We start from the raw sequence: 25,034 nt of genomic DNA on the forward strand, positions 1-25,034 counted from the left end.
AACAGCAGAAGACCCCACCGGGTACCAATAATCTCCACTACAAATAGGAAAAAGAGGCTACAATTTGCACGAGCTCACCAAAATTGGACAGTTGAAGACTGGAAAAATGTTGCCTGGTCTGATGAGTCTCGATTTCTGTTGAGACATTCAGATGGTAGAGTCAGAATTTGGCGTAAACAGAATGAGAACATGGATCCATCAGGCCTTGTTACCACTGTGCAGGCTGGTGGTGGTGGTGTAATGGTGTGGGGGATGTTTTCTTGGCACACTTTAGGCCCCTTAGTGCCAATTGGGCATCGTTTAAATGCCACGGCCTACCTGAGCATTGTTTCTGACCATGTCCATCCCTTTATGACCACCATGTCCCCATCCTCTGATGGCTACTTCCAGCAGGATAATGCACCATGTCACAAAGCTCGAATCATTTCAAATTGGTTTCTTGAACATGACAATGAGTTGAATGAGACAATGAGACAATGGCCCCCACAGTCACCAGATCTCAACCCAATAGAGCATCTTAGGGATGTGGTGGAACGGGAGTTTCGTGCCCTGGATGTGCATCCCACAAATCTCCATCAACTGCAAGATGCTATCCTATCAATATGGGCCAACATTTCTAAAGAATGCTTTCAGCATCTTGTTGAATCAATGCCATGTAGAATTAAGGCAGTTCTGAAGGCGAAAGGGGGTCAAACACAGTTTTAGTATGGTGTTCCTAATAATCCTTTAGGTGAGTGTATAGTCATTGCATGTATCAGAATGACCTATTTGCAGTAATGAAGAATGTAATTGGTTAATTATTTGACCAATCGTGATAATACACACATGTTGAGGGTGTCTATATTCCACCATGTTAATAGCGAATCCGTCTGGCTTTTAAAAGGAATGGGTCTCTTCATTAATAGACTGGTTACAACCCTTTTGGACCATGCGCCAAATTTTTCTGTCATTAAACTAACAAAAGTGTATTCGGACACGCCCTAAGTGCACCTGCGCCATGCGCTTCAGACCATGTGCCTAGATCGTTAAAATAGGGCCCTAAGTTTGTCAGCCTGGTGAAGGTCAAACTAATGGGTTTTGAAAACAGCATCTCTTTAACAACACTGTCTTCTCTAATGCTCGAGTCTAGTGCCTCGTCCCTTATTTGAATATTTTGTGGCCGGGGATCATTTAAATGAGGAACATTATGACTTCATAAGATCTGGAAAAATTGCGTTATAGTCCAAATTAGTCATTTGTTGTAGTTCTTGGAAAGGGTATTCTGTTTAAAAAAAAAATCTCCCTTTGGAGTGGACTTTGAGCTTTGTAACCTTGCATATATTTGCTATGCTCAAACAGCAACATTAGACACTAACTAAAGTTGAAAAACTGAAAAAGCATAAAAGGACCCCTTTAATAATTTAGAGGACTTAGAAATTTGCGTATCAAATATGATACAGTATGCTTATAGCAGGGTTCCTCAAATAACTGAACAAGCTATTCAAGAAAATTGCAGGTAGATGAGTTTGATCAGGGCTTGAGCTAAACTCTGCAGGACAGTGGCCCTCCTGTTAAGGATACTCTACCTGACTTTTGGAGGCACTCTGGTGTTTTTTGTCCCACAGCGGAAGCCCACAACTTTTCCACGAGGCACAATTTTGATCTTCACATTTTCAGGAGGAGGGGTCGGGGTAGACACTGCATCCAGAGGCTCTGAAGAGCAAGCACTTTAAAGAGTTAGCTGTACGAGTGTGTTAGTCCATAATATTCAATACCTTCTAGTTTATAATGGTTTATCTAAAGTAGCTGACTGTCTGCCCATGTGCATAGAGAAGAATATTGTGTGCGAGTGAAAGGCTTTGGATGGGAAGCTAGCGCTGCAGGAGATGTTGGAGGAGGATGCTTGAGTGTCTCACCGTAGCACAGGTCGCAACGCTGCGGGCAGTTTTTCTTCATGAAGCTCCGTCTCCTCTCACAGAAACCCAAGCGGGCCCAAGGATCACACACACGCTTCTTGTCCAAGCATCCTGAAGCAGATGATAGAAACAAGCGTAAGCTCCAAAACTCTGGAGAGATGTGAACATGTTCTATTGGACCAAGCATGCTCTATATTATAAACTGCAGTCTGATAGTGGTTGTGTTCCTTCGAGCATGCGATTGTACCGCCTCTTCTTAAAAAGCCTGGCTTAGATACTACAGATCCAAATCATTTTCAGCCAAAATCTAAGCTACCATTTCTATCTAAAATATTAAAAAAGATTGTTTTTAATAAAATTAATTGAGAAATCCACTTTTCATTCAGCCTTTGATATATAAAAGTTAATCGTAAGATATATAACATGAGAATATATAAGAATATCCTGTAAGTTTTGGAGCTGAAAACTTGCTTGTTAGTCAAAGAAAAGCTTTTATTGACAGCAGGCCCAGCAAACGCTCGATCTCAGAATATGCCAACCCTTGACGTCAGCGTGTGGTGAAACGCTGCCTCAACAGATAAATATGTACGCCTGTTTCTGTAGCCCCGCCCACCGACTCGTGGAGCTAAACGGATCGCGCTACCGAGCAATAAACATGCCGAAGATAGCAAGATATTGCGCTGTGCCTGGTTGTGGAAGAACACAGTCGCTGCATAAGCTTCCTTCGGATTGTGTTCCAGCTCAAGTGGGGAAGACATTGTGCGTCTGTTCCTTCATTTCACCGCGGATTCGTTTGTAAACAAGAGACTGGATTTGCAGACAGGATGAGATTACATGAATGAATGAAGCAACACACTAATGCGAGTAAAAATGTTTTTACATGTGATAGTATTGCATTGCTATAGAACGTTTGTTATAGTGTGGGTTTGTGTGTGTGTGATGCATGTTTCGCGGTTATATCCACGGACCGGGCGGGCCAAGTATTATAAAAATAACATTCCAATTAATTGCGGGTGGATGAGAGATAAACCATTGTGTCTGTTTTGCATCATTTGACATGACTGACCATACTATCCTTATTAAACATCTGAAACTGCCCTAATTTGGTTTGCCTTTTATCTCCAAAATAGAACCTTTTCTATTAAAATGGGAAATTCCTTTCATCATCTATAGATTCTATTACCTGTCCCTCAAGGTTCTATTTTGGGACCTGTGTTATTTTGGTTCTACGTTTAAGAAATATAGTATTTCATATCATTTTCATGCTGATGACTCCCAGATGTATTTGCCAATAAAGTATGGCGATGATAAATACATTAAATCAATCAAATTTGAATGTCTAGAAGACATAAAACACTGGATGAATAATAACTTTCTCCAGTTAAATGAACAGAAATGATTATATTTGGCCCTATAGCATATAGCAATGAGTCTAGGTCCTACGTCATCCAAACTGCATACTTATGTCAAGAATCTGGGATTTATTTTTGATTTATTCATAGTTATATATTATAGTCTCTACATTGTTATTATATTAATATGCTACATACAAATAATGAGTTCTTCATTCATTGTCACTGTAGTTAAATATGAGCTAATGAAACAATAATAATTTTGTTAAAGTTAGATCATGTTTTTTATGCTTTGTTTAGAACTTATTAATCATATAAATGATAAAGGAAATAATAAAGGAATTGTTTATTGGTTATTAGGAGTAAATAACTCTCACTTTAGATTAGGTCACGAAACATCAGTCTTTAAAAAAACCTTTATTGGACATTAATTGAATTCATATTCAATGGTCCTTTAAATGTTTACAAATACATTAAGCACACACACACGTTTGATTTTCATGTTTTATGTGGACTTTCCATTGACATAATGATTTCTATACTGTACAAACTGTATTTTCTATCCCCTAACAACGTGATCTCATGAGTATTTTTATGTATTTTTTGTATGTTCATCTGCCTCCACATCCAATCAACCAATGCATAGAAACAAGTCCCTATCCCAAAAATGTTTAATGTTAACCCATTCAACTCTGATGTACGTCACAACACAAAAGGAAAGATCTGACGCTACTTCCATTTCATTGCACCTCTATTTTGCTTACCATAAAGGCGCTGGATGCCCCAGATATCATCTTGAGCGATGTTCCGCTGACCCGTGTACGTGGCATTGGGGTGCATTAATGCATTAGGGTCCTGTGAATGCCAGAGGCCTAAAGCGTGACCGATTTCATGAGCAGCTACCTGAACCAGGTCATTCAGCCACACACCTGTGCAGAGACAACACGTGATCAAATCAAAGAGGAACGGACAAGAAGAATGTATGTTCATATGTGTTTCTCTTCAATTTCCTCCATTTTGGACATGACTGACTATTAAGTAATCTATATCTCCTCAGTCTTTTATGTTTCTTGAATGTGATTTTTTAGTTTAAACATTTAAAATTGAAAGTGAACTAGTGATGGGCGCTTTCGAAAAAGCTTTTTTCACACTTATGCGTGTATAATACAAAAAGGGAAATGATACTTAATTGATTCTAACTAACTAACACACAAAACAACTGCTACTCATTAATACAACACAAATTTTACAAAAACCTTCATATTGAATGGTATTTACTTGTAGATTACATTTAATATATTAACTATATTGCATTTACAACATTTTGACCAGCTGTGAATCATTTTGCGAAGCAACTGGTTCAGTTGATTCAGTTTTGTAAAGCTTAGTTTCTCCCATCACTAAAGTGAACTCACTAAAAAAAGGCATCTCTACAGATATTACTGATAGCAGCAAAGAAAGCAATTACAATTAAAGCTGCGAGCAGCGATGACGGGCCCAAGCCGGTGGCACCGCCACCCCGGTGGCATCAGCTTAACTGTGCACGGCAGGCAATAGGCATTTAAAATGGGAAAACATAAAAGGACTATGTCAAAGTCATCTGAATTCACCACATTAACTGCAGCAGTTGGTGCTGCTATGACCACAAACCACAACAGCCACATCTATGAGATCAATTAAATTTATATGAATTTCATGTCAGATTATGTCAAAGGTCAAATTGGAATGAGTTCAGAATACCATTCGAATGCTGATGTTGTTTTATTCTAACACTTCTCTTCATGTGTTTTTGAGCTACCTTAGCTACCGTTTGTGCACCAATCTTATGCACCATAAAACATGCTTTAATTTCAATATGGGTGGTCCAATAAAAATTTTTTTAATAAAAAATGTATAAATGGAGCCAAATCACAGAAACTGCAAAGATGATTTTAATATCAGTGTCAGGTAAGAGTAAGATGCGTGTCTACATTTTATGGAAGTTTATTATAAATAGCCACTTTTATAAAATCATGTGAAATTTATGTTTGAATACATTTATATTATATCAGTAAATAATTAATTTAAAGACATGTGCATCATACGTGATCTTGGCAAACACATCACATGACGTTTTTTTTCAAGTGATAGTTATTTGTGATAGCCTATATGAAAGGGTTAAATTATGATCAAGAGAGAAAGTCACACACACACACACACACACACACACACACACACACACACACACACACACACACACACACACACACACACACACACACACACACACACACACACACACACACACACACACACAGACACAGACACACACAATGATAGAGTGAGAGTGAGGGGGAGGGGAAGGACTGAGAGAAAGGCACACACACAAACTCACAGGGTGAGAGAGAGACCCCCCCCCCACACACACACACACACAGATAGACAGGGGGAAGGGGAAAGACAGGCAGATGGCATTCCATAGACTTAATGGTTTGTATACTGTACAAACTGTACATTCTATCCCCCTACACTACCCCTAAGCCTACATATCGCACACACACACACACACACACACCATAGCTGTCAACCCTCCCGTTTTTTCCGGGTTTCTCACGTATTTTAGCTCTTTTCCCGCTGTCTTCCCGTTTTAGTATTTTCCCGTAAAATATCCCGTATTTTTACGTTCTGATTGTGTTAACTCAGAACACGCAACTATCTGGTTTAGTGCCAGAAGACGCGAATGAGAAGTCGCGCGCACTGTGAGAAAATTTTCCGTGCACTCATCCAAGAGCGCGCACACGTCTCTCAGCGCGCAAATATTGAGTTCTCTTTCAAGTCTTGCTCTTGAACGGACAAACTCACGCAAAAAGTATGTCAACATATTGATGAGTATTCTAGCAGACATAGTCTGTATATGGCTTAAGTAAGCTTTATACAGTCCAGAAAAGACGACGCATATCCGAGGTCTTAAAGGGGCAGTAGCCTTTACTGCTGTCTGTTTAATGTCAAACAAAAGACAAGGGCATCACTCACTGCTCTTGATTGAATAACTTTTGTAAGTTTAATAGGATTAATCTTTAATTTATACAGTCATATATGCAATGTTATTTTACATTTGATCAATTTCTGTACCTGAAAACTAATGTTAGACGTACCTGAAAAACCTGAAAAGCATAGTTTATTTTATTATTATCTTTGCTCAATAGTATTTATTTGTGCTGCTGCTTGTATTTAAATGATTTGTTCTTATTATTTTCTTTTTTTTTATTTGACAGTAGTCCTTTTTTCCCTGAACATAACAAATACTGAACCGTACCGAAACGGTGAACCTTAAACCGTGATACAAACCGAACCGTGAGCAATCTGTACCGTTACACCCCTAGCGTAACGTATGATAAAATGACTGAAAAAAGGTTGGGTGTTGGGTGTTGGGTGTCCATTTGTGTCCTGATATTTCACAAAAACATGCCCACACACACACACACACACACACACACACACACACACACACACACACACACACAGAGAGAGAGAGAGAGAGAGAGAGAGAGAGAGAGAGAGAGAGAGAGAGAGAGAAACAAGTTTTTTTTTTATCCTGCTTCAAAACTAACACAATGCTGCCATCTTGTGTTCATTGAGGGAAGGGCAGCACACACGGGCACAATACATTATACAAAGAAATATTTATAAAATATATATATATTCATCTGAAAAATAGTACAGTCATTTTAAATTAATCTAAGTTCAATTACCAAACATACAATCTTAATTTAATTTAAATCAAAATATTATTTTACAAGATATGAGACAATTACTGTTCCCCTTTTTTTGTCCTTATTTAATCCCTCGCCATGGCAACACCGTTTGAGATATCCAATATTCGTTCGCATTTAAGCATCTTCCGTATCTTTGTTTCATGTTGACCGAGTTTGGTGGAGATTGAATAAATCGCCTACGAGGAGAACGTAAAAACTCAGACCCTGAATTACATAAATATTCACCTTCAAACCAAAATATCTGACTTCCTGTTGGTCGGAGCTAATGACTGTAAATTAGAAAGTTGTCCGGCTCGAAGAGAACAATATATGTACCGAGTTTGGTGACTGAAGATAAAACTAACCCCCCCACTTTTGTCAAAAGGTGGCGCTAGAGAGCCCCTCATCCCCGCCCGTTTCTGAGGCTTTGTCCATGTGTACTGACTGACATCTCTGATGTGTGTGTTGAGTTTCAAGCAGTTTCAAGCAATTTCAAGCATGCTAAGAGCCTCAGAACAACACTGCTACCTTTTAGTGAGGGGAGGGCAGACAGAGAATAAATATTCAGAAGAAATATATTAAATAAAATAAATATATTGATCTGAAAAATAGTATGATTATTTTAAAGCTATTTGGTTACATTTTAATAAAACATTGTTTTAGTATGTTTTTAAACACACACACATACACGTTGTAATACCAGTGTAATACCCATGTCATTATACAAATTTGTGTCCTCATAAATCACAAACAAGAGAGAGAGAGAGAGAGAGAGAGAGAAACAAGTTTTTTTTTTATCCTGCTTCAAAACTAATACAATGCTGCCATCTTGTGTTCATTGAGGGGAGAGCAGCAGACACAGAGAATTTCTGTTCCCCTTTTTTGTCCTTATTTAATCCCTTGCCATGGAAACACCGTTTGAGATATCCAATATCCGTTCACATTTTAGCATCTTCAGTATCTTTGTTTCATGTTGACCGAGTTTGGTGGAGATTGAATAAAACGCCTACGAGGAGAACGTAAAAACTCAGACCCCGATTTAACCAAAAATTTACCTTCAAACCAAAATATCTGACTTCCTGTTGGTCGGAGCTAATGACTGTAAATTAGAAAGTTGTCCGGCTCGATGAGGTCAATATATATACTGAGTTTGGTGATTGTAGATGAAACGAAGCCCTTCACTTTTGTCAAAAGGTGGCGCTAGAGAGCCCCTCATCCCCGCCCGTTTCTGAGGCTTTGCCCATGTGTACTGACTGACATCTCTGATGTGTGTGTTGAGTTTCAAACAGTTTCAAGCAATTTCAAGCATGCTAAGAGCCTCAGAACAGCCAAAAGATTATTAATCTTTGACACGTTGCCATGGCAACAGTATTTGAAATTTCAGGAATCCATTTCATACGTCTCTATCTGTCATGTTTTCACATTATACTGATGAAGTTTGAAATAAATCTGGTGAAAATAAGATGGTGATTCAAAGCATTTTTGAAAGTGACACACTTCCTGCTGCCAGTTGGTGGCGCTATAACTTTGACTCACAAAAGTCATATCCATGTGATCGGCCTCTTACAACGAACACACAGCTGAAGTTTCATCCAAACCAGTCAATGTTTGCACAAGTTATAACACACTTCCTGTTTCCCTTTTCTCGCCATAAATTCGTTGCATCGCCACGGCCAGACTTTTCGAGATATCAAAAATCCGCTCGCAATTTAGCATCCTGAATATGTTCACGTAATGCTGACCGAGTTTGGCAATGATCGAAACAATGGCCTCGGAGGAGTATATTAAATTCCAGAGCATGCGTTTTCCGAACAACCCATAATAGCTCACTTCCTGTTGGGCTGACACATAACTATGAGCACGAAAGTTGTTTGGCCCGATGAGTTCTAAATGTGTACCAAGTTTCGTACATGTACGTGCAAGTGTGTTTGATATATGGACCAAGTTTTCAGACCCCACTTTAGGGGGCGCTGTCGAGCCCCCCTGCCACGCCCGGGTACCAGCTTCAGCCCGGCTCTGATGGCCGCGCATTCCGACGCCTGTGCGAAGTTTCAAGAGTTTTCGAGCATGTTAAGTGCCCCAAAAGTACCCGAGAAGTCGAAAAAAAAAAAAAAAAAAAAAAAAAAAAAACAAAGAATAATCTGAGGAAGAACAATAGGGCTCTGCGCCCTTTCAGGGCTTGGGCCCTAATAAAATGGCTTAAGAGTGAGCCACCAAACCAAGCTGAATGGCTAACAATTTTGAGAAATATTTACACTATGGAAAAAATGACATATTCATTGAGATTACAGAGGGAACTTTTTATTGAAAGATGGGCACCATTAATGATGGTGATGGAGGACCATTAGAATTAACTGGTTATATTTGCCAGGGGAACTTGAATACAACCCATGTTTTGTTTTAAGTTGATGTTTGATTTGTTCAAATTGTTTATTTTAAATGTTGTTAATAATTTCTTATTTCTTCTTTTCCTTGTACTTTTGGAAATATTTTTCTGCGGAATTGATCATACATGTAAGGATGCGTGAATGTTATGATCCCCTGTAAAGGATATTGTTTCTGAGTGCAAGTAATTGTTGTAAAAGGAGATTTGAAGAACATTCAAAATAAAAAAATAAGTAACAAAACAAAAAAAAATTAAAGCTGCGAGCAGCGATGACGGGCCCAAGCCGGTGGCACCGCCACGCCGGTGGCATCAGCTTAACTGTGCACGGCAGGCAATATGCATTTAAACAGGAGAATATTTTAGAATCGCTCGAATATGCCACATTTACCGCAGCAACTGGTGCCACTATCACCACAAGCCACACCCATGATGTAATTTAAATCTAGATTAATTTTAATATCATAGGATAAAATAAATAAAAGTTATATTTTCCTGCTCAAAATTTTGTAAGTCCAGAAGGCCAGTATTTAATTCAAGGTGTTTGTAGTTCTTTTTTACTTATTCACACTAAAGTAGGGATGAAACGGTATGGAAATTTAACATCACGATTATAGTGACCCAAATTATCACGGTTATCAATATTATCACGGTTTTGTTCAAACAAGATGAAAGTGTTCAAAAAGAACAGATGCACACACTTAAAACATTTCAACAAGTTTTATATTTGAAATTAAACAAACAACAAATAACTAAAGCAGCTCTAAGCACTTTTTTAAGCTAGATTCTGTGGGATTTCTTTACTTAATGGCCGTCGTCAATAGCAACGCATAACGCATAAATAATAATAATTTGTCGTAAATATAATCTCTAATATTATCTCTGTAAATATATTCTCAATAAATATTCTCATCAGTGTTCAGCTACGATGCATTTAAATCAAGCATATTTTGTGTTAGAGCCCAAACAGTATCCAAGTGAAATAATGCATATCCATATTTCCATATGATTTGACAGTTTATTTTATTAAATATCAAAATGTGTGCATCATACCTGACACCTAGATGAACACTTTACAGTCAGTTTTATGACTGTCATTCTCTTTAAATGCTAGTGAAGTTTGGTAACGTTATACACGTTTCAATGTTGTATGTAACTTTGCAGACGGTCCCTAACTTCGCCAGCGTTATGCCAGTCATATCAGATGCGCTGTGGTTCTGCTGTGTTTTTTTTAAACCATTTTACCTAAATCACCAAAATAATAAATGTTATATTTACCCATGGCCTTCCCTGTTATACAGAAATGTAATAGTTATCAAACCTTCCTTAACTGCATAAATAATAAATGAAATATAGATGAATCATCATTAAAGCTACAATTTTCTCTGTTCCCGTTGTTCTTTGATGAACATTAATGACAGGCATCATCAGTGCTCCTGTCACTTTAAGAACAGCCGTGGATCTCACGCGCTGTCCCGCGCATCTCATTTCCTCACAACTCTTTAAGTTCATTTAAGACGTTATTTAACTAATTTAAGACTCGAATATGAGAATACTCACAATCCTCTGTGTTATTGTTTGTTCAAGAGCAAAAGAGAACTCGATGTGAGCAGGAAACTGACGCGAGTCTATCTATGCGTCGAGTGTGTGTGTGTGTGTGTGTGTGTGTGTGTGTGTGTGTGTGTGTGTGTGTGTGTGTGTGTCAGTGTCCCTTGATTAGCTGACATGAGACGCATCCACACAGATAGGACACTGACACACACACACACACACACACACACACACACACACACACACACACACACACACACACACACACACACACACACACACACACACACAGCATACCAGCATAGCCATACAGTTTAAGTTCACCTACACTTTATATTAATAAAAAGGTTTACAGTGCAAATACTGTTGTTGCATATACTGTGCATAAAATTTGAAAACATTTGCAAAAAACACCACTGTATCATTAATTTTTTTTTAAACCTTTAAGTAACCATTTTTTAAACATCTATAAACATTACTTTTACATACATAGACGGACCAGATATTCCTAACACTTTGGGAATACTTAAGGGTTACTAGTTGTTTTGTAAACTGTCTATAAACATTATCTGGATGGTTATTATAAAGTTGCAACCGATGACTATAATACCTTGTTAAATAGTTAATAAACAGTACCAGTAAAACGTGGGCAGTACCAGTAAAACATGTAAACAGTACCAGTCAAACATGTGGGTTGTCCTGATACTGTACTTCAAAATGTAACAGTGTAAAAATTGCCACAGAATAAAGTAATTGTTCAAGATCTATTGGTAACTCATAAAAATAATGTCATATTTGCATAAACTGTCACTACCGTATATATCCCGACACTAGCACATTAAGATAAGCTATGAAAAAAATCATGTTCCTCTGCCTCTTTCTGGTTAAATAATGTTTATAATAATTGTTAATATAGCATGCTATATTAACTATTCCAGGTTATTTATGCATAGCATAAATAATAGTTAGTATAGCATGCTATGCCACTTTCATCAAAACCTATTACAAAGCTATAGCAATCTCATGTCATTCCGTCTGTTCGAAAAAAAAGTTGCACTAACTGTTCGTTACAAGCAGCATTTGCCGTCAGGCAGGTAACGATAGCTAACATAAACATATTTTTGCTAGCCTACCTGCTGCAAACTTACACTTTTTTTGTACAAGACAAGTCAGAGCCGGCCCAGCCACTAAGCGAACCTTGCAATTGCAAAGGGCCCCATGGCCAGCAGAGGGCCCCCTAGAGTCATTGCTGAAAAAAAATCATACATCAAAAGTAACATAAAATAAATAAATAAAAAGAAAGAAAGAAATGGGCCTACAGTGCTCTTTATCAGGCATCATGATAAGCACAGTTGTTATTTATTTAGTTCTTTATTATGGCGAGTTCCCCGCTAATCTTGACCCCTGACTGACCCTGTGATGTCAGTCACATCATGTCACTCGTCAGTCAGTGACTCCGACGTCGACGATGTCTGACAACAAGAAACGAAAATATCTTTCTGGCCATGAAAAACGACAAAAGAAGAGGCTGGAAGAAGAAAAGAAGCAAGAAGATAAAGGTACGTAAACCTGTAGGCTTAATTTTCCGTTACCTATGTATGTATGGATAATCTACAGTCTAAATATAAGTTAGTCTCTCTCGCTCGCAGTATAGCGAGGCGGTTGTTATGGCGAATAAAAACCGCCTCGCAGCTCGCTATAGATTATCCCTCTTATTACATGGATACCTACCAAATCAATAAATAATTTGACACAAAATATTGATTGAAAAAGGAGTTTATTGATTTAAAAACGATTGTTGCTTCCGCTAAAGAAAATAGTCCGTTCCGCGTCCATAGCAACGCTCTGCTCAACGGTGTGTTATAGCTACTTCACAGCGGGCTGTTATCAAGACGTAACAGACCCGCATTCTACATTGGAATTCAACCAAGCCATGTAATAAATGCTAATAACATGCTGCAAAAAATTAGTTTAGTATTATACCATTTGTTGTGATGTTAAAGCATTTAACAGAACAATACAACCCCAGTTTGGCTTCTTCACTAAAGGGCTAACATTAATTTACTCCTTATGTCCCCTTTCCAGGGGCACTATTAAAGTATATGCTGCCAGTAAGCAAAGCTCCAGCTGTTGGTGAGTATAAAGGTACTGTAAAATGATAACCTTCTGCATTTTAAAAAATTAAGTCTAACTTTATGTATAATTATTTTCTTTATTGCAGCTCCATCAACCACTTCTTTTCCTGGTTCACAACACAGTCATGTCACCCAAGAAGACACAAATACACAAGTTTGGATTTTAATAGTTCTATTGAAATGTTACCTAATTCTTATTATTGTTACTTTTAATCTTGTTTGTGGTGTTTTAGATATTGTTAATTTTGTTTATTTGAAAAGTTAAAACATTTAAATGTTCTATTTATTATTTTATATAATAGTTTATTTAAATGTATTAAATATTACTCTATTTGCTCTATTTCATTTCAATTATATATAGGCTGTTGTTTGTGCCTCTTAAACTCTTGTGTCAATTAAAAATGTTTCTTTGATTGTCAGTGAAAATCACTTTATCAGTCTTTTTATTCAGCAAGTTCAGCAGTGTGTTCATTGCACTGCACTGCCATTCAGCTCAGTGGTATCATAATTTTACTGTTAGACATCAAACATGGAACTCAACTCAAGAACTCAAGGTCTTTTATTGTCATTCTGTACATGTTGCCACATAAGAACGAAATACGTACTCAGGACCAGCAGCGTAAAAAAGAAAATTAGCATACAGTATACATAGAATAATTAAAACATAATTTAATAGACTAAAAAATAAAATAAAAACATAGTAGATATAATATGTACAGTATAGTTATAAGGTAGTCATTGCTTTTCTTTAGGCCTTACTTAAAACGGTCAAAGGGGCCTCCAACCAAATTTTGCTTAGGGCCCCCAAAGGTCTAGGGCCGGCTCTGAGACAAGTAGAGCTATTTTATCCAGTGTAATTTATCACATACCACTATCTTGTTTTTTCTTATCCTCCTCTTCCTTTCTCTATTTTCTTTTCTGGCTTCCTGAAGCATAAAATTCCGCTTAAAATCCGAAGATTTTGTATTTTGCCGCAGCAGAGATCGCGTGGTTGGCTGGCTGCTGTCAGCGACTTCTGAGAGGGGCCCCTTAAGGGGGATCCCGATAGCAGTGTCATTGCACTTTACTGCATTGACTATCAATGGGGCGCTCACACAGTTTGTCGTTTCATTTTATTCTTAACCTGTCGCTGTCTTGGGGCCCCAGGCCAGCTCGAGGCCCCAAGCAATTGCTTGGTTTGCCTGCCTTGTCGCGACGGGCCTGCACACACACACACACACACACACACACACACACACACACACACACACACACACACACACACACACACACACACACACACACACACACACACACACACACAGAAAGAGAGTTTAAAAAATAACACAACACTGCCACCCTTTAGTGAGGGGAGGGCAGACAGAGAATAAATATTCAGAAGAAATATATTAAATAAAATAAATATATTGATCTGAAAAATAGTATGATTATTTTAAAGCTATTTGGTTACATTTTAATAAAACATTGTTTTAGTATGTTTTTAAACACACACACATACACGTTGTAATACCAGTGTAATACCCATGTCATTATACAAATTTGTGTCCTCATAAATCACAAACAAGAGAGAGAGAGAGAGAGAGAGAAACAAGTTTTTTTTTTATCCTGCTTCAAAACTAATACAATGCTGCCATCTTGTGTTCATTGAGGGGAGAGCAGCAGACAGAGAATTTCTGTTCCCCTTTTTTGTCCTTATTTAATCCCTCGCCATGGAAACACCGTTTGAGATATCCAATATCCGTTCACATTTTAGCATCTTCAGTATCTTTGTTTCATGTTGACCGAGTTTGGTGGAGATTGAATAAAACGCCTACGAGGAGAACGTAAAAACTCAGACCCCGATTTAACCAAAAATTTACCTTCAAACCAAAATATCTGACTTCCTGTTGGTCGGAGCTAATGACTGTAAATTAGAAAGTTGTCCGGCTCGATGAGGTCAATATATATACTGAGTTTGGTGATTGTAGATGAAACGAAGCCCTTCACTTTTGTCAAAAGGTGGCGCTAGAGAGCCCCTCATCCCCGCCCGTTTCTGAGGCTTTGTCCATGTGTACTGACTGACATCTCTGATGTGTGTGTTGAGTTTCAAGCAGTTTCAAGCAATTTCAAGCATGCTAAGAGCCTCGGAACAGCCAAAAGATTATTAAACTTTGACACGTTGCCATGGCAACAGTATTTGAAATTTCAGGAATCCATTTCATACGTCTCTATCTCTCATGTTTTCACATTATACTGATGAAGTTTGAAGTAAATGGGGTGAAAATAAGATGGTGATTCAAAGCATTTTTGAAAGTGACACACTTCCTGCTGCCAGTTGGTGGCGCTATAACTTTGACTCACAAAAGTCATATCCATGTGATCGGCCTCTTACAACAAACACACAGCTGAAGTTTCATCCAAATCAGTCAATGTTTGCACAAGTTATAACACACTTCCTGTTTCCCTTTTCTCGCCATAAATTCGTTGCTTCGCCACGGCCACACCATTTGAGATATCAAAAATCCGCTCGCAATTTAGCATCCTGGATATGTTCTCTTCATGCTGACCGAGTTTGGCGATGATCGAAACAATGGCCTCGGAGGAGTATATTAAATTCCAGAGCATGGGTTTTCCGAACAACCGATTATAGCTCACTTCCTGTTGGGCTGACGCATAACTATGAGCACGAAAGTTGTTTGGCCCGATGAGGTCTATATGTGTACCGAGTTTCATACATGTACGTGCAAGTGTGTTTGATATATGGACCAAGTTTTCAGACCCCACTTAAGGGGGCGCTGTCGAGCCCCCCTGCCACGCCCGGGTACCAGCTTCAGCCCGGCTCTGATGGCCGCGCATTCCGACGCCTGTGCGAAGTTTCAAGAGTTTTCGAGCATGTTAAGTGCCCCAAAAGTACCCGAGAAGTCGAAAAAAAAAATAAAAAAAAAAAAAAAAAAAAAAACAAAGAATAATCTGAGGAAGAACAATAGGGCTCTGCGCCCTTTCAGGGCTTGGGCCCTAAAAAAGGCATCTCAAGCTAGACAAATGTTTGTGGCAGCCATCTTGAAAGTGTTCTGTGAAATCCTCTCAATCTCTCTAGCACCACCTACAGTCCAATTTTGTATGTACGTTTTAACTAAGAGCGTTTTCACACCTGAAAGTCCGCACCAAGGTCCGAACCGAAGTTCATGTTTTGATACTTTTTATATATTCGGTTAGTTTTGGTTTGGTTTCACATTGCAATTATGTGAGCGGACTAAAGAACTTTACATGTCCACTCGTCATCATCTATGTGGGCGGCATCTGGACATTGATTGGTTTGTAAACGGACGTGCGTCTGACGTCAGCGTCTTTGACAAGTTGAATGAACGGACGCATATCGTTGCCACTATTGAACAGTGCGCATTGCTTGACTGTTTTTTATTCGTTACGTTTAAAAGTGGACATTTCAAGCTTTATATACACATATTTCTCATGTTTGTGAGGCAAGTAGCCTGCTGAGTTTCGGTTTATTTGAGACCCGCTCCAGTTCATGTGTAAAGCATGTGATCGCTCCCGCGATTATTGTCTGCTATAGACTATTTGCTTCTTATTTATTAAATCCAGGCAATTATCTGATTAAACGTTGATTAAAATTAAGATACAATTTATACAAAACGAAATTCCCATTAAAGAAATGCTTTCTAAGCAAAATCATACAAAATTTCGTTCAAAATTATTTCTGACTTTCTGTCTACTGACATATTGCGCATATTTTCACTTTTCATAATCAATGTAGCCTAGATTGAATTTAAAAATAACGTTATAATATTTAAACATAAACAGGAACTTCCTGTAAATGGTCTGAAAGTCCGAACCATACAGAAAATGCTTTCACACTAGAAACGAACCGAACCTTTGTTCAGTTTGATCCGGACCGAGACTACCTCTTTTCGTCGGACCAAATTTCGTCTGTTTGGTCCAGACCGTGGTACGGGGGAGGTTTCACACCTGCAATTTTGATTCGGACCAAACTGAAAAGTCCGAAAATCCGGACCAAACAAGGTAGGTGTGAAAACGCCCTTATACATTTGGAACCGAACCAAATGGTCTAGATAAAACAAAAACGGTAAAACACTTTATTTTCATGGTCCTCTTTAGACATTCTACTAACTACAAGTAACTTTGCAACTACATGTCAACTAACTCTCAATAGAGTATTAGCAGAATGTCTGCTTAATATCTGTTAACACTTCATTTTGATGCTCTCTAACTGACTATAAGTAACTAGGCAACTACGTCAACTTATTCTACTAACCCAAACCTAATAGTCTATTAACACTCGACATCCGACGGCCAAGTAGCACGTCCGTTCTGCGCCTGTGTAAGAGGAAATACCTTTCCGTACCAGCTGGTGGCAGTAGTCTGTTTTCAATATTTAAAGTGGGAAACTGGAAGAGCTACAGGGATATAAACAAAGCAACTCAGAAGCTTGCTCACCACAGACGGTCATTTTTTTCTCGTTCACTGGTTCGCTAGCTGAACAGCCAATCAGAATGATCAGATGGCCCTACTGACCAATGACACCAATTCAACATTAAAATAGCCTAAAAATAGCATATGAAAACCAACTTGCACGAAAACTACCCGACGGCCGACCGTCGGCTTGGTGTGTTCCGGGCTTATGGCACGTTTTTCTGGAAACATTTCCGGAGTTTCGAAGTCGTCATCTGATTGGTTGAATTCTACAGGATGTCCACGAGATGTGTGTGTTGCGTTCTTTAATAGTCCGCCTAGAAACAAATGCTGTGACTCCAAACTCCCTTGTGGAAGGAGAACGCCGTCACGTTAAACAACTGTGACAATGAGCACCAGGATCAACTAAACGCTGGATTTTCAAAAGTATGTGAAGTTTGCGGCTCCATTGTTAAACTTGAACAAGGTGCTTGAATGAATAATTTATAGATGCACGCCGGTCTGTCATTGCAGTACACCCCTAAACATGGCGGGGAACAAAACTAACTGTGATTGGTTGCGTCAACTGATGCTTTCCATTTTCGTAATCTTGAATTTTGAACTAAAAATGTACAGAATTCAGATTTAGGTCAGACATTTTAAAGGGTTAGTTCACCCAAAAATGAAAATTCTGTCATTAATTACTCACCCTCATGTCGTTCGACACCCGTAAGTCCTCCGTTCATATTCGGAACACAAATGAAGATATTTTTGTTGAAAGCTGATGGCTGAGAAAGGCTTCAGATAGGCCTCCATTGGCATTCAGTACATTTACACTCACAAGACCCATAAAAGGCACTTAAAACGTCGTTACAAAGTCCATCTCACCACAGTGACTCTACAATAATTTTACGATGCGACGACAATAGTTTTTGTGCGCAAAAAAAAATCAAAATAACAACTTTATCCAACTTGTTATTGTCTTCCGTGTGTGCCTCCACGACGCATGCGCGAGAATATGACGTAGCGCCGGTGTCCTGACATTTCATCCTACCCGTCAGATTGTCCTACCAAGGCTTACTGCGCATGCCCACATCAATATTTTTTATTTTTATTTTTTATATTTACATTTTAAGGGTGGTTTAGGGTAGGGATAGGGGTAGGTATGGATATTAATGGATATTAATAAAGCAAATCACATTAATATGATTCTGGTAGCACAATCTGATAGGTAGCATTTTACATCCATATTTAATATTTATTTATTTAAAATATTTAAATAGTTTTAAGGGTAGGTTCAGGGTAGGAGTAGGTATGGATATTAATAAAGCCTCAAATCAGATGAATGTGATGCTGGCAGCACAATCTGATAGGCAGCATTTTTTGCTGTCGAATCGTGCTACCTGCTGTTTTAATGGGAGGTAGCAAAATCTGACAAGGTAGGACAAATCGACAGAACACCGGCGTTCGGGAATCCATGAAATGCTCACTCAAATCGCTTCTGGGTCATGTGTCCGAACGCCGGATCTGCGTCATATTCTCGCGCATGCGTCGTGGAGGCAGGTGTTATTTTGATTTTTTTTTTGCGCACAAAAACTATTGTCGTCGCATCGTAAAATTATTGTAGAGCCACTGTGTTGAGATGGACTTTGTAACAACGTTTTAAGTGCCTTTTATGGGTCTTGGGAGTGTAAATGTACTGAATGCCAATGGAGGCCTGTCTGAAGCCTTTCTCAGCCATCAGCTTTCAACAAAAATATCTTCATTTGTGTTCCGAATATGAACGGAGGTCTTACGGGTGTCCAACGACATGAGGGTGAGTAATTAATGACAGAATTTTCATTTTTAGGTGAACTAACCCTTTAAGGACCTTGTGGTCACTGGACTGGAAGTAAGTCACATCATTCACACTATTTTTATCATAATAGCGCCACCTATTTGTCAAAAGCTCTAAGTTCTAAAATCTCAGATGATCCGATGGTAGGAGCTCGCATCTCGACCTGCCTAACAGACATTTCTTGCTGGATGAAGGACCACTACTTTCAACTCAAACTAGCGAAAACATAACTGCTTGTAGTCTCAGCAAACCCAAAACTTCTGCATTCGGCTAGATTCATCATCCATAACTCTTTCCAGGTCAGCCAGGATTAGGAACCTCTGAGTTGTGATTGATGATCAGTTAAACTTCGCAGACCACATTGCTAGAACTTGTCTTACACAACATTAGGCGGATCAGGCCCTACCTATCAGAGCATGCTACACAACTCCTTGTCCAAGCTCTAGTTCTATCCAGACTGGACTATTGTAATGCTCTCTTGCTAGGCCATCCAGCATGTACTGTCAAACCTCTGCAACTGATCCAGAATGCAGCAGTGAGAGTGGTCTTTAACGAGTCGAAGATAGCGCATCACACTCTCTTCATCAATTTGCACTGGTTGCCACCAGAGGTGTAGTGGTAAAAAAAGAGGTGGGTAAACTATAAATTCTGGGTGACCGCATCGTGGTCACGGTAAGGTGGGCCACTGCCTACCGGTGTATAGTGTATCCTGATGATAGCTATTGTTCTCAGAGAGAACAAAAATATTTAAGAGAGATAGAGAGGGGAGGCTTATATCCAGGGGTTCCAATGCAATGCACTTGTACATAATGATTAGATTTGGGATTATTTTCATAGTTGTCTGTTGAATATTTTCTCAAGTAATCGATTAGTTGTTTGGTCTATAATATGTCCGAAAAATGTGGATCAGTGTTTGCCAAAAGCCCAGGATGACGTCCTCAAATGTCTCGTTTTGTCCATAACTCAGTTTACTGTCACATATGAGAGAACACACTAGAACATATTCACATTAAACAAGCTGGAATCTGTAAAATAGCTGTAAAAAAGCTGTAAAATAATTTTACTTTTGTCTTAAAAAATTACTCAAGCCGACTAATCAAATATCAAAATAGTTACAGTTTTTGCCAATTGCTAATGAGGCAGGTGCAGATTAACGACAGAAGGATGAATTTGGTGAAGAAGAGAGAGAGCTTTGTGTTGATGATGACAGGGTGCAGACAGCGATCGCTTGCGATTGCATTTAGAATGTAAACTTTTGATGAATTTATGAGAAATCTACAGACGCAAACAGGAAGTAAAACTCCCATTGATTTTTCTCCATAAGGATTTAGATTATCAGCCATAATGTCTAAAACATCTGAGGTAGACTGACCACGAGTTGTGAAACGAAAGTTTCTGCTTCTGTAGCTAGAGGTCTGTAAGAAAAACGTCTCAGGTTACGTATGTAACCATGGTTCCCTGAGAGGGAACGAGACGCTGCGTCAAGCGCTGCGGGAACGCCCCTGCGTGATGCGTCATGAAGCACTCGTAAAATCAGTCCAATGGTGTGGCTGGACGTCGTAGGCGGGTGACGTCATAGACCAGGAAGCTATAAAGCAGCCCTGAACCTGGACAATGTCAGCTTCTGAAAAAGTCGAACAAGTCGGTCACAGGCGTGCTGGGAGTATGGCTAAGCGACGCAGCGTCTCGTTCCCTCTCAGGGAACCATGGTTACATACGTAACCTGAGACGTTCCCTTTCAAGAGAACTCGCGCTGCGTCAAGCGCTGCAGGAACACAATACCAACGCCGCCATAACTCTCAAATGCCTGTACATGTGAAATTTATAGCGCACATTAAGCTACAAGCACCCGAGAACCTGGAGTAGAGGCTACATCAAGGTTGTAAAACCTCACAAAAGTGTGCGGAGAGGACAACCCTGCCGCATCACATACCTCCTGCAGGGAGACTCCTGACAGAAGAGCCAAAGAGGCCGCCATACTCCTAGTAGAGTGGGCTCGGACCTTTAGTGGTGAAGGTTGGCCGGCCGACTCATATGCGTGAGATAGCCTCGACTATCCACTTGCTTAATGTCTGCTTAGATGCAGGTTTCCCTTTGTTTGGGGACCCGAAACAGACGAACAGTTGCTCAGATTTCCTCCACAGGGCAGCTCTGTGGACATAAGCATCTAGTGCCCTTACTGGGCAGAGCAGATTTAACTTCTCCTGGTCTGGATTCTCAAAGGGAGGCGGAGAGAAGGCCTGCAGCATTATAGGACCCGCCACGTTCGTAGGAACTTTCGGGACATATCCTTCTTTTGGATATAAAAAAGCTTTCACCATTCCTGGCGCAAACTCAAGACAGGAGGGGGAAACAGATAGTGCTTGCAAATCCCCCACTCTCTTTAGAGAGGAAATAGCCAAGAGAAACACAGTTTTTAACGTGAGGAACTTCTCTGGCACCTCCTCAATAGGCTCAAATGGGGCCAAAGCTAGACCTTCCAGCACCACAGCCAGATCCCAGGTCGGCACCCTTGAGCGTGCCGCAGGCCTTAGCCTCAGAGTACCACGAAGGAAGCGAATAACCCATGGGTGTTTCCCCACCGATGCACCATCCAGATGGACGTGATAGGCCGATATTGCCGTCACGTATACCTTTAAGGTGGAAGGGGATAACCCTGAAGCGAACTTTTCTTGTAGAAAATCCAGTACTGAGTTGACTTGGCAGTTGACTGGGTTTAGAGAATGGTTAGAACACCAAGCTACAAAGACTCTCCATTTAAGGGCATACAGCCTCCTCGTGGAGGGGGCTCTGGAGTGCAACATGGTCTGAACTACCTCAGCAGAAAGACCTGAGTCTACGAGCTGGGCCCCCTCAGGGGCCAAGCCCACAGTTTCCACAACTCCGGCCTCGGGTGCAGGATTGCCCCCGACGCCTGGGAGAGAAGGTCCCTCCTGATCGGAATCTCCCACGGGGGACCTTCGAGGAGAGATATAATGTCTGACAACCAAACTTGTGTCGGCCAAAACGGGGCTATTAGCAACAGACGAACCCCGTTCCGGCGTACTCTCTCCAGCACTCCTGGTATTAATGCCAGAGGGGGAAAGGCATACAGACGCAGCCTCGGCCACGTCTGCACCATGGCATCCAACCCCAGCGGGGCTGGATGTGTGAGGGAGTAAAATAGGGGACAGTGCGTTGTCTCTTGAGACGCAAACAGATCCACCTGAGCCTGACCAAACCGGTTCCATATGAGCTCCACCACCTCGGGGTGGAGTCTCCAACTCCCCGGCACCACTCCCTGCCTCGACAGGGAGTCTGCCGTCGTATTCAGGTACCCCGGGATGTACACTGCTCGGACCGATAGCATCTTGCCCTGGGCCCAAACTAGGACTCGATGTGCCAGCTTCCATAGCCGGCGCGAGCGTAACCCCCCCTGGAGATTTATGTATGAGACCACCGATGTGTTGTCCGTGCGAACCAACACATGATGGCCCCTCATGTCTGGGAGAAAGTGCCTGAGTGCCAGGAACACTGCCATCAGCTCTAACTGGTTTATGTGCCAGGAGAGCTGCTGGTCGCTCCACAGACCCTGGGCTGAGCGACCACTCATGGTCGCCCCCCAGCCGGTGAGGGATGCATCCATCGTTAGCGTTAAGTGACGACAAGGAGCCCCCAGCACCGGACCCTGGGACAGGAACCAAGGATCCTTCCACATGACTAAGGCACGTAGGCACCGCCGCGTGACCTTGATCATGCGAAAAGGATTTCCCCTCGGGGAGAATCCCTTGGTCTTGAGCCACCACTGTAAGGGCCTCATGTACAGCAGGCCAAAAGGTATCACGTTGGACGCTGCTGCCATCAGACCCAGAAGTCTTTGAAAATGCTTCACAGTGAGTGACTGGCCTAGCTTTATCTTGGATACGGCTTGTAGAATCGAATTCACCCGAGCGGGCGTCAGCCGAGCCCTCATGGTTTTCGTATCCCATAGCACACCCAGAAAAGTGACGTTCTGCTGTGGAGATAACATGCTTTTCTTTGTGTTTAGCCTTAACCCCAGCCTCTTCATGTGAGCGATCACAGCATCTCGATGCTGAGCCGCTAGATGTTCCGACTCTGCTAAGATCAGCCAGTCGTCTATGTAATTCAATACGCGGATGCCCTGGAGTCTCAGCGGAGCCAAAGCTACATCCACGCATTTTGTGAAGGTGCGGGGTGATAATGCTAGGCCGAATGGAAGTACCCGATATTGGAATGCTTCGCCCCCGAAAGCAAACCTGAGCAACTTCCTGTGTTGAGGAAGGATGGAGACGTGAAAGTATGCGTCTTTCAGGTCTATTGTGACACACCAGTCCTCGGACCTGATGTGACACATGATCTGTTTTAGCGTGAGCATTTTGAACTTTAGTTTCTTTACTGCCCGATTTAGCTGGCGCAGATCTAGAATAGGACGCAGTCCTCCATCCTTCTTCGGAACTATGAAGTACCGGCTGTAAAACCCTGACTCTCTGCAGTGGGGAGGGACCCGCTCTATAGCCTCTTTTTGCAGAAGAGTCTGTACCTCTTGCTCCATTACCAGAGCCTGCTCGGGGTTTACCACTGTGGATAATACCCCGTTGAACATGGGCGGGTGTGACCCGAATTGTATTCTGTACCCATTTTCTATTGTGCGCAGGACCCAATCTGAGATATTTGGCAGAAGTTTCCACGCTGCCAGAAAATCTACTAAGGGAACCAGCCCCTCGGGGCTGGCCTCTGGATTTTGAAGTGTGAGCAGCCCGGTGTCCTGAAACGGCGTGCCGGCAGGAAGCAACCGCACTGACCCACTTTTGACCCTCCTTGGAGGGAGCGAGCATCCCCGCGCCGCTACGTTTCCGGGCGGACGTGGAGATTTGCGCTCGCTGAGGACCGCTGCGCCCTGAAGCACCCGAGGTGGCAGGGTTGGCAGAACGGCCCCCTGATGGCACCGAGAGGAGACGGGTGCCTCGACACACCGCTTCCCCCCGGAGGGGACTGCCATCCGAAGTGTGACGCCTCTGGCGTCAGGACTTCTTCGCCGAGGCCTTCCTAGAGATAATAACAGTCCTCAGATCTGCTCTACCTCGGGAAGACCTCGGCTGAGAGTGCTGACCCCGCCCCCAGTCTCTCTGTGGGGGAGCGCGGGTGGCAACACTCTCTCGCTGTTGCGCTCTGTGAGAAGAGGACGTACTCGGTCGGGGCTGCTCCCCAGCAGCCCCAAAGACATGAGATTTGCGGGGGAGAAATTTTTGAAACGCAGCCGCCTGCTTTTTAGACTCTTGAAACCTCTCGACGACTGTGTTGACTGAGTCGCCGAAGAGGCCAGCAGGGGAGATAGGAGAGTCGAGAAGGAACTTTTTATCTCTATCTTTTATCTCTGAAAGATTTAGCCAGAGATGTCTCTCCGTGGCCACCAGGGCTGCCATAGAACGGCCGATGGATCTAGCCGTCTCCTTGGTGGCCCGAAGAGACAAATCAGCAGCTCTCCTAATCTCAGCTATCATTTCCCTCCCCACTTCTTCACATTCATCATCAATGTCTTTCAGCAGGTCGGCTTGATAAGCTTACAACACCGCCATCGTGTGGAGACATGCGGCTGCCTGACCTGCTGCCGAGTAAGCCCTACCCACTAAAGCTGATGTTGTTCTAACGGGGAGAGAGATAGCTCGCGAACGTCTCTTCTACCCCCGGCATCACCGCGTAACCATGCTGTTTCAACCCCACTATGTTTGAATAAGCA

The 25,034-nt window shown here is 41.3% G+C and overlaps 1 protein-coding gene across 1 annotated transcript in view; it reads right to left on the bottom strand.

Annotated features, from left to right (window-relative positions):
* Positions 1-25,034, bottom strand: part of mmp23bb (matrix metallopeptidase 23bb) — a 40,382-nt gene that overhangs the window by 6,224 nt on the left and 9,124 nt on the right. The window contains exons 6-8 of the mRNA XM_079825251.1: positions 4,012-4,176; positions 1,896-2,006; positions 1,566-1,692 (exon numbers count right to left, since the gene is read on the bottom strand). Of these exons, the coding sequence (XP_079681377.1) occupies positions 1,566-1,692; positions 1,896-2,006; positions 4,012-4,176 (403 nt within the window). The remainder of the gene's footprint in view (positions 1-1,565; positions 1,693-1,895; positions 2,007-4,011; positions 4,177-25,034) is intronic.

The sequence above is a fragment of the Gobio gobio genome (genome assembly GCF_949357685.1).
Source record: "Gobio gobio genome assembly, chromosome: 9".
NCBI lineage: Eukaryota > Metazoa > Chordata > Actinopteri > Cypriniformes > Gobionidae > Gobio > Gobio gobio.